The sequence below is a fragment of the Schistosoma mansoni genome, chromosome 1 (assembly GCF_000237925.1).
Source record: "Schistosoma mansoni strain Puerto Rico chromosome 1, complete genome".
In the NCBI taxonomy this organism is placed as follows: Eukaryota; Metazoa; Platyhelminthes; class Trematoda; order Strigeidida; family Schistosomatidae; genus Schistosoma; species Schistosoma mansoni.
The window spans coordinates 28,065,328-28,076,621 of NC_031495.1; the positions used below are offsets into that span (position 1 = coordinate 28,065,328).

The 11,294-nt window shown below is 29.8% G+C and overlaps 1 protein-coding gene across 1 annotated transcript in view; it reads left to right on the forward strand.

Moving 5' to 3' along the window:
- The window catches only part of Smp_092020 (putative cement precursor protein 3B variant 2), a gene marked incomplete at its 3' end in the record, with an annotated part of 82,466 nt that overhangs the window by 16,255 nt on the left and 54,917 nt on the right, over positions 1-11,294 (forward strand). Inside the window, exons 2-3 of the mRNA XM_018793923.1 lie at positions 4,784-4,903; positions 6,414-6,480. Of these exons, the coding sequence (XP_018648387.1) occupies positions 4,784-4,903; positions 6,414-6,480 (187 nt within the window). The remainder of the gene's footprint in view (positions 1-4,783; positions 4,904-6,413; positions 6,481-11,294) is intronic.

Below are 11,294 nucleotides of genomic sequence, written 5' to 3' on the forward strand. Positions count from 1 at the left end.
ATCCATGAAACTGATAACTTCGTATTAGTGAAATATACAAATTTCACATCCTTTTAAATTAGGACATATGTTTACCCCAGGTGGGAAATTAAAAAAAGAAATATAACCCAGCAAAATATGTACATTGTTTTGTACAATAATTGTATTCACGTTTCATTCCAAAAAAATTATTTAACTGAAGTCAGTACAAAACCAGGTGTATCCAATACGGACACAAAAGTCAGATTAATCATATAATAAGGTTGTCTGAAAATTAATTAATAAAATCACGGATTAGTAAATCATGAATACATGTTTGTCGTAATTTTTAAACTCGTCTCCTTTTGTACGACGTTTAGGAAGAAGATTGAAGGGGAAAGAAAATGAGTTGCAATAAAACCATTATTTTTTCAATTCGTCTAAATACGATTCTGGATAGACTGAAGTTATTAGAAGAGTTTATTTCCAAATTATTAGACATTTTACAAATTATCATAATGATATAACATATGTCATTGTTTCACCTTTATGTTCAGAAAAAACGGTCTAGGTAACATCTCATACTTATTGTTACATGCTATTATTATACTTTCTTTATTAGAGATTAAAGAAGTGATTCTCACACCCTTTTGGGATAAACAAAATAATACATAATTATAGTCCGTTTAAATGACTTTGACAGAAATTATTGAATAAAAGAGGTTATACAAACACTAGTTTTTTTAAATGGTCCTCAAGATAATTGAATAGTTTCAACAGAGGGACTAATTCAACTTTGAACAACTCAAAGAATAAAATATAAAAAATGGTGACGGACATAGATTTTATTGAATCTTCAAAAACACAATGCCTTTAACTGAAAACATCCTATATGTATACTTGATAATTGAATAGTGAGTAACACATTTAAAAAAGCATTTAAATGAAGTACAGTTTTGTAAGCTGATATTAATACGACTGAGGTTCTATTTATTGGTTAGTTACAAACTCTATATTAAACGATATTCATCCTATTCCATAAATATGGTTGTTTTATTATGGTTGTTCATTATAAACCCAAATGATGTGTGAGGCAATATGGAAGTGTCGATGTGAGGAATACGAATAAGTTCAGTGTAGTAAATCTACTACAGTCTCTTTGTATTACCTGGTAAACGTTTATCATAGGTAGTAATAAAGTTGAACATCTCAGCTCATACATATGCGATAGTAATCAAATGTTTAGTGATAACGATTATTTTAATATATTTACGTACTGTGTTCTTGAACGCAAGGAAATCAGGAAATTTATCTAGAATCTTGAACAAAATGTAATATTAAACTCACTTGATATTGTTTGGTGAATCTTCCCATTGACGTTTAGAACTGCAATTGATCAGTCTCTTATTGGCCATATGAGCATACTGTGCGTATTGCCTCGGTATTGCCTTAATTCACAAGCATTATAAGCAAAGATAGATGTTGGCTAGCAGTGGGATCCAGGATGCGCGTTTCGTCCTATTTGGGACTCGTCAGCTGGGTGTACCTGCGACACAGAGTTGATGTTCACTCAGGAACTCGAACCCAGTACCGTTCGCTTCTAACGCGTTGTCCACGTAGCTACTGAGTCCTGATTTATCGTATTTTCAGTTTCGGAATTTATGTAGTATTTATTACTTGTTCCAAGGGATAAAACATCAATATATATCCATTTCTGCTTATGCTTTTTGAAAATACCGTTGAAATATATCCCTCTAATCTAATGTGAGATTCATCAGTTTACCACACTGACATTGTAAAGATTCCATACAATCAGTATGTATGTCTCAGTTATAGTCTTTTAGTTAAGATGTAAACTGATTACCACACAATGCTACCAGGGAGTAAATGACATATTTTAGATACAGTAGATTTAATAACTCAAAGCTTTATAAAGTAATCCAGGGAAAAAGCATTACACTAAAGATATGCGCCAGTGATCTAATTGTATATGTTTGTATTGATACATTATTTGTAATTAACGTCTGAAATTGTTTTGCTTTTAGATAGTCAACAGAAGTTTAAGAACAGTATTTGCTAGACCGCGAATTTTATAGTTATATTGTCAAAAGCGTCAATATATATATATATATAGAGAGAGAGAGAGAGATTTGAAAATTCTTGGATTCCTAAAGTTTCCATGATTAATTAAATATTCATTTATATCTATCGAATGGATATTGTCAATTAATGGAAACATGGAAGTGAACTGACGTAGTTTAAAATATCTCAATAAACAGGGTCTATAGTTTTGTTAAGTGACTTATGATGACGATTAATGAAAAGCCTCTTTTCGATGTAAAGATATCGTACTATGCTTTGCAAATTTATAGCGTGTGCCAAATTTGTATTCAAACTGAAAATCTTACCTACTATACTGTGCACCTGCTGATAATATTTTCCACACTATCTTCAAAGTTATTTTAAAATAAACCACATATAAAGGTAGTTACCCAAAATAAAATTATTATCATTGAGATAAATTGTACATTTATTCAAAATAGTGCCATGGAAACAACTATTATCCTATATACATCATCTTTATTTATATGAAGTCATAATTACTACAAAACATATTATGTCCATTAAAAAAATACCTCTAATATCTGTCTATTCATTTATTGATTGTTCAGTAATAAGGTAAACATAAGAAAATTAAGAGATTTACACTAGTTTATTTTTTTCTTTAAAAATATGTACTTATAGAATAAAACAAAAAGTTATGAGACAAAGTATAGTTGATGTAACTTTTATATGAATTCAGTTAAAGAGAAAATAATATTAGTACTTTGCAAAACATTTAAAATCATACAAACATATATGTATAGATAGATACTACTGTAATCCAGTTCATTCACTTCAAGTTTATTTCCCTGAACTTTAACAAATTGAATTACATAACATTATTGTTTTGTAAAATATTATGATTGTAAATGTAGATCACTTTATCAATCATTTTAAAGATAAACTTAGTTTACTATGACAATCAAAGTTAAGTAGCTTTATATATTTGTATACTATCTATAATAGATTGTTTTTTTAATAGGGATAAAAATAAACATTTCAAAAACTGTTTACATTGAATTAACCTATTACGTTTTAAATTCACTTGGTATTGTTTGTTTGAATCTTTCCATTGATGCTCAAGATTGCAACTGGTCAGACAGAGTAAACATCAACTCTGAGATGCAGGTACATCCAGCTGATGAGTCCCAAATAGGACGAAACGCGCGTCCTGAGTTCTACTGCTAGCCACTATCCATCTTTGCTTACTAATACGTTTTGTCTAGAATTTCATTTTTTTTATTTTACTAAAGAAAATTTCATAAACAATCTTGTATTTAACATTTTTTTATAAACAAAAAAAATTATCATTCTGTAATGTTGAATAAAAAGGTACTAAATATTATTGATTTCATTTATGATATATTACAAGAATCTGTTCGTTGTTTCTTCATCAGAGGATTCATTGGCAAAGTTTTATTATCTATTCTATATATAATTGGTGTATACATGGGTCATTAATTTATTATAGTCTGAAATGTATTCAAATATAAATGTATGATCAACTGTTGACTCTATTTTAAGGGAATATACATTGTTTAATCTCTGACCCTTGGATGCAATGATGGATGTCTGGAGGTAGTCGTTCTTTTATAGAAATTTAACATATGACGAGACATCATACTTCAGAATATTGAAGGCTCAGGATCGTTATGATATTAAAAAATCCATAGGTTTTTGATCATGTATGATTGAATAAATTTCTTTTAAAACTGAAAACATTATAGCCACTGATATTCATAAAACAACCTTGTTTGTTATACAGACGTCCAATAAAACAAATCAAATTGTATTTTGCTGTGTTGAAGGTTTATCATTAATTTAGTAATATTAAATTAATTATAGGTTTTTCACATCTTTAACTGTTAGTTATCTGTTAGTAAACAAAATTATATGTATATATGCAATTTCAGACTTTAAAATATAGTTCTGCACTCCGATTCTGAGTTCATCTTCCATATTTTAGCCTATTAGTAAGAAAGAAATTTTATAACAGACGACGAATGACATTATTAAAACGCTCAAATGTTGTATTAAAGCTAAGAATGTGTGAGAAAGTAGAGCAAGTAATATATATTTATTCCTCGTATGTTCCTCCATACCTATATGTATGAACGACGTTATAGAAAATCAAGCTGAATAGATGCACACCACTTGGCGACTGTGTCAATAAATCATGAATCTTGAATCTAAAGATCAATACTTTAGACTGTAATTCATTTTTGGTACAATACCAGTATGCATGCAAAATTATAGTTTATTACTACTACTTACTACTATATACCTAACTTGGTCAAATCTTCTTACTAGAACTAAAGCACGTACAATCATTATTTATTAGTTTGATTCGGTAGAGACTCTGTATAATTTAAAGACAATTACTGTCCTATTTTTTGTACAACGTATAGTAATCCTCGACTGATAATACAAAATAATTTCACGTTATTCAAGATACATTGTATTACAACAGATGTAATTGTAAAATGCTTCGAATGATTCACATGGATAAACAGTTGTAAAAAAAGGTGATTCTAGTGTTTCGTATATGTTCTTAGTAATTAATTAACAGTAACTCTACTCTTTAATATTTTACATCTTTTATACATCACTAAAGTTATTTTTATTCATGTATATTTAGTCGCTGAATGTAAACAACTGTTTGAACTATTTGAGATAAAAACAATGTTGTAATCGAAGTCATTTTTTATTACATTTTATTCAGTTAAAAATTATTGATATGAAGAAAGACGGCTCTAGTGACCTGAAATCTGTCACAACATCCGGTTCACAAAATATTAAAGGATTATGGAAACGAGCATTTCATTCTTTAAGAAAGGATAAGGTGAGTAATTGGAGAAAAATTTATCTTTTTGAAGAATAATGAAAAAAACTTTCAAGATTAACACGAGAAATTACATTCATTACACTCGTATATCTTCTTGTTTTGAAAAATGGACTCACATTTGTGTTCAACTCTGGGATATTTCACAGTTCGAATGTTGCTAATGCTTAATTGCAAGACAGACTGAATAATTTGTTTGTCGTGAACGGAATAAAATCAAAATAAACATAGGTAGCATGTCATGTATAATTGCAAAATTATTGTCGGACCATATTAATATATATACATTGGTGATAATGGCTACAGACAATGAAGGCCTAGTAGATATTCCATTCATTGATGGCTTTCAATGGAATTCAATAATTATACTAAGATGATAATCATGATTGTGAAATTTTGTGGAGTAAATGAGAGTAAGTTTAGGGCCTTAAGCTCCAAGTCACTAATAGTACTAGTATCATTTTCTGTCTGCTACACAATTATTATCAAGTAAACTTTATTTAATACTAGAAGTATCTAAACTCTATACCTAAAGCCTGATATCTATGGATCATCAACACTAAATGCTTTTTGTTCCTGAAAAATTACATTTAGTTTCTAACAAAATCGGAAAAATAAACTTCAAACCAATGGTCAATGTACCTAGACCATTGTGATTTACTTATTTATGAAATTTTAATTAGTATTTTATGTGTAGTGATCGTATTCAACTGAACCAAAAATTCACATCGATAAGATATATGACCAATGATTTGACCAACTTTTGATAACTAAATTATGTTACTAGTACAAATGATATTATATGAAGATCTACCATTATGGGGGCCATGATCTGACTCTAATGAGATCGAATGGATGATTGTTGTCAAAATATACACCCTGGCTGTTCTCGTATGTAATAAATGATTTTATCCGCGTTGATGAATAACGGAGTTAAATAAGTCAAGTACGAGAACGGATTTCGAACACATATTTTGTACATTCATTGATATGGACAGAGAATCAGAGGGATAAAACGAATAGAAGAGAGAGAAGCGAAAATGACGCTCATTGGAGATGGCGCGTAGTCCAACTCGCTTTTATCAAGCGTTGTTCAATATTTATAGTCAGACAAGAATAAGTTACAGACATGTGATGAATAGGATAACAATTGTGAACATACATGAGCTCATATAAAAATAGTCAGGGTTAATAAGTGAATAATTAACAAGGTCAAGACATGACTCAAGATGGATAGGTAAATTGGCTTGTCCAGAAGTTAGAATAAGGGTATATGGGCCTAACATATCAACCGACACTACAACAACTGATACATTAGTTATTCTAACTAATGTTATATTATTTATTACGACCAACAGATCTCACAACTAGTGTATCGAGATATTCAATTTACCACATTTGTAAACAAGATTTCTTACCCAGAAAGAAAAACAATAGTACCTTAAAGTATATTCATTGAGGTTTTAAATATTTGCACATTTAACCATACATTCAAATTTTAAATTTTCAGACCGATAAAGATCAAATTAAACGTAAAGAAAATGGTAATCAATCAACGGATCCTCAAACACCAGAAGGTAAATTTGTTTTTATTGAATTTATCTATTTATATTAATTATGAAGAAGAAAATTTATCAATGGTTTTTAATAACTAAAAAGGAAAACATTTTGGCAAAAGAATTTAATCAAATGATTTACACTTCACTCTAAGTGACGGTAAAAAAAATAAGCATATTTTTCAATACAATTTCAAGACGTCATTGAATTATGTTACCTGGCTTATGTTGAAATTAGTAAATGGTAGTGTACTATAATGATTCAATAGTTTAAAAGTTTTTCTTAGAAAAAATATCCCTTTTTATATTACATTAGAAAGATATTGGTACTGGTTACGGTAGAAATATACTTTACTAATGATACATTTATTCATCCAAAAACAAATTTCATTTTAATCACAAATAGTTAACTGAAGACCGTTTAACAAATGAATATGGATAAGTATAGATGATTTATAATGTGATTAAAACTTTACAATCATGATTAATCAATTGATTACAAGAAGAAACATAATTAAAATTATTATTAACATATGTTCACTAGTGACCGGCTTCAAGAGGTATTTCCTGGAGTTCTAGTGAGACGCAGTGACCAGTGGAGTTCAACCTAGTTTGTTGTGAGATAGTAACTCACTGAAGACAATGGTGGATGTGTCGCTCAATTTCGTGGATTTGTTGAAGTTAGACATTAACACCGTTGGATGCCAGCCAGCTCAGTGGTCTAGAGGTCAAGCTTTCGCTCGCGAAACTGATAGGTTCTGGATTCGAATCTCGCGAGGCGTGATCGTGGATGCGTACTGCTGAGGAGTTCCACAATGGGACGAAATGGCCATTCAGTGATTTCAGGTTTTCCATGGTGGTCTAGCTTCAATTGATTCATGATCTCAACTATTAAAATTACTATAATATCCACAAAACCCCTTTTGATATTATTAATACATATCTATTCATATGCATTTCCGTAAGTATTAAGAAAATCGTATACAAAATAATTTTGTGTAATAAAATAGAAAATGACTGGACAAAAGAGTAAATATTTTAGAATTAATAAATCGATCCGATCTTATTGGTTTGTTATATTGAAAAATCGTTTAAAGAAATAAATGAAAGACGAAATTCTTTAAAAAAAAATCATAAAATTGTAATATTCAAGATCGAACAGGAGAAGGTATTCAGATACTTCTATTAATTACTTATGAAACTATCAACTGCAAGTTTGTGTCAGCAATACAGCAGAATAGTCAATTTTGATTCTTTTAAAACTTCTTACAAGGTTAATTAGTCCGATCTAAGTACATTCTATGGAAAAAATAATATGCCTGATGTAAATGTATGTACTAATGGTAAACGCAAAGTTCAAATACTTGAAATAGACCGAAATTTATAAACACATACTACTAGTTCCGTTAGTCAGTTATCATAATTAAAATTCTGGTAACTCTATATCTGTTTGAAATGTCTCAATACGATCAGTTACATTTTAAGTGTACTATTATGTTGGTCTAGCTTACAAGACAGAATATAGATTACATGAAAATAACTCCTGTATATACGATGTAACTACTTGAGTTTAGATCAACTTTGATTGATAATTCAAGTGCCCGAAAGAATAAGACAACGTAAACGACATACGTTTTGTCATCAAATATCGGAGTTTATTGATGTGAAGCATGAAGTGTTATTTTAAAATAACCTCTAAATCTATTTTGCCATTCATTAGAGTGAATGTATTTCTAATGGTGTCTCAGAGTTTCAAAACATTTGTATTCTATTCAAAATATTATTTCAAAATTTAGATTGATCGCTTGTTTTTGTTTATATTTTGAATGGCAGTTCAGTCAAATATTTGGTCATTTATAAATGATTGATATAGTTATACATTAACGTTTGATTTACACAAGAAACAGAATATTAAAACGAATAAAATAAAAGTAAAGAAAAATACACCCTACCATTCTATATATGAAACTGACATTATTATTAGATCAAATTTAAAGCAAAGACAAAGTACTTTGAAAAATATAAGAGGGGTTTTATTTACGTATGACTTTATCAAATTCAGGTATCCGCCCTAAATCACTTTTACAAAATATTACAAAGGCTGAATTGAAATCATTCTTATATGTTTATGTATTAAGAATATGGGTGTTATTCGATCAATATGACGTATTTACTTTGACTTCAATCAAGTTATGTATTCGTTTATGTATATTTGCAAGTCAGAATCACACCTTCTTAAGAATGTATGCCTACACGTATTCGTAATGTTCAACACAATAAAATGAGATATAAACAAATATATTCCGTTCATATTTATTGTAAAATATGATTTTTTTAAGCATTTTAAAGGAAATAGTAAATGAAAGGTTATTCAAATGAATGTAGCAAAATAGGATACCAGAAGTCTTTTAAATACTTTGTTAGTCAACTGATTAGCTTTTCATCAACCCTAACTCCTTATATATATATATATATATATATATATATATATATATATATTGGCAAGTTATTTTTTGATCGCGTTGTGCAAAATGTATTGGAATAACATATCCCATAGTTTTGATAAACTTCATCTCACTAAACTGGACAAATTTAAAAAATCCAGTCTAATATAAAGGTATTTATGGGAAGACAGCATTTTTATAGATTTTAGATCACGAAATGACCTTAGTTAAATCATCACCGAAATTTGGAGACAGTAGACTGTGATTTTGTTCTAACATAATACTACTTAGTAATGAATATCCACGACAGTTCTCGAAGGACTGGCTTCGAATTTCAATCCATGGATTCCTAGTGAGCAGCTATGACCAATATAGTTCAACTATTGTGAATGTGAGACAATTATTCATTCCAGGAATTAGACGAGTGTTGGACAATATCATGCAATCCAATTTAAAATAAAGAAAATTTCTTTATTCATTTTTAGAATTAGTAAATGTTTATTCATTTTTGTATTGATTTTAAGTTAAGCCCTCAAATGCCCTGGTACGGCAGAGAGTGCTCCCACACAGCCACACGTATATAGCCTCTGCAAAGGAATTCCTACTCACTGCCTTCTCGTGGCACCGGTGTTGTTTAAGAAATTGATAGGACGAAAAGCGAATATCCGGCGCTTTAACCAGGTTGGTGGACACGGTAAGTTCACCTAGGGGAGTTGGAAAACCGTGATTCCAAACCAATGGTGCACATGGGCTCCAGTATCCTGAGGGAAAAAATGGCGTACGAACCAATCGTCGGTAACCAGCCACCATGGGGCTGCGTCTCCTTACGATGCTCCACTGCCTTGTTGATCACACCTTTAGGTCGAAAGCTCCGGGTGTGGCCCCTTAAGAAAACCACTTGCTTCGATCTGGGCACCCGGACAGTATCATAGCCCTCACAGAATTAAATGAAATGGCAATTTTTTTGTGGCGCATATATATCTGATGCCCCCTTATACCAATATTTATGTGTTCAAATAAATAAATAACAAATAAATTAAGATAAACCAACTTAAAACTTCTACGACCTGTGATGATTTTCAATTATTAACATTAACAAAATATATTCTTTAAATCATTTTCAACAGGATCTGTGTGCATTATGTTTTCTATTATTTTCAAGCATAAAAACAAATAAACTAAAATATATTAGATCAATTTTCTGATATGAAGTAAAAACTGAAGTAACAATTTGCAAAACAAAACAGTATACTATTGATCTATATAGAATGTTGAAATCATCAATGTATCATGGAAATAGATACACTGAAGTATCAATGTTTTTTTTATACTCAAACTTTAGCAAAGTATCCCGTGATAATTACATTTTAATGATGAACATTATGCATATTTAGTGTAACTGGAATAGAAAAACAAATTTATTTTATTATTTTTAAATAAACTGGACAAACAATTAAATATATTTAAGTATACTTTTATTTCAATGAAAATCCCAAATGAGTAGAATTCTCTGGAGAAGTAGCTTACATTACGAAACATCAGAAAATTCAATTTTCCGATCAGTCTTTTGTTGGCATATGTGCATCCTGTGCGGACTGCCTCGATATTGCTTGAAGTCACACCAAGTGAATTAAAACTTAACCCCATTGCATAAACAGGTGGCTATCAGGACTTAGTAACTAAGTGGATAACGCGATAGCGTTTGAAGCGGACAGTACTGGATTTGAGTTCCAGAGTGAACATCAACACTGTAATGCGGGTACATCGAGCTGACGAGTTTCAAATAGGACGAAACGCGCATCCTGGATTCCACTGCTAGCTACTATCCATCTTTGCTCATAACGACTTGTATACTGTTTATTCATTTAAACTAACAGAAGAGTTATTAAGTACAACGTTTATTTATAATCAATGTGATATATGAAATGGGAAAAAAATATTTTTAGCGATTTCTTCCTATAAATATCCTTTTCTAAAGTTAAAACTATAATACACATAAAATAGTTGAGATTAAACCATAATATTTCTTTAAGATTTTAGTGAAAACGATTTTTTTTTACTTTATTCTATCCTTTCCTTTTTCTTTGAATATGATTTATTCTACTCCTCCGGATAGTTTCATGCATCTAGAACAATCATGATATCAACGTCATCTATAAAAGTATCATCAATTCGACTAGGCACGAATTAATAAAATGAAGCTTTTTTACCTCGTTTTCTTATCCAATTTTAACTTTAAAAAAAAATTAATTAAACTTCAAAAGATCTTTCATTTCAGAATAGAAAACTGTTTTAATAAAAAAGAAAAAAAACTTTTAGCTTTCAATTATCAGCATGTTGAAATGCACAAATCAAATCTAACTGCCCATATAAACAATTCAAATAACATCA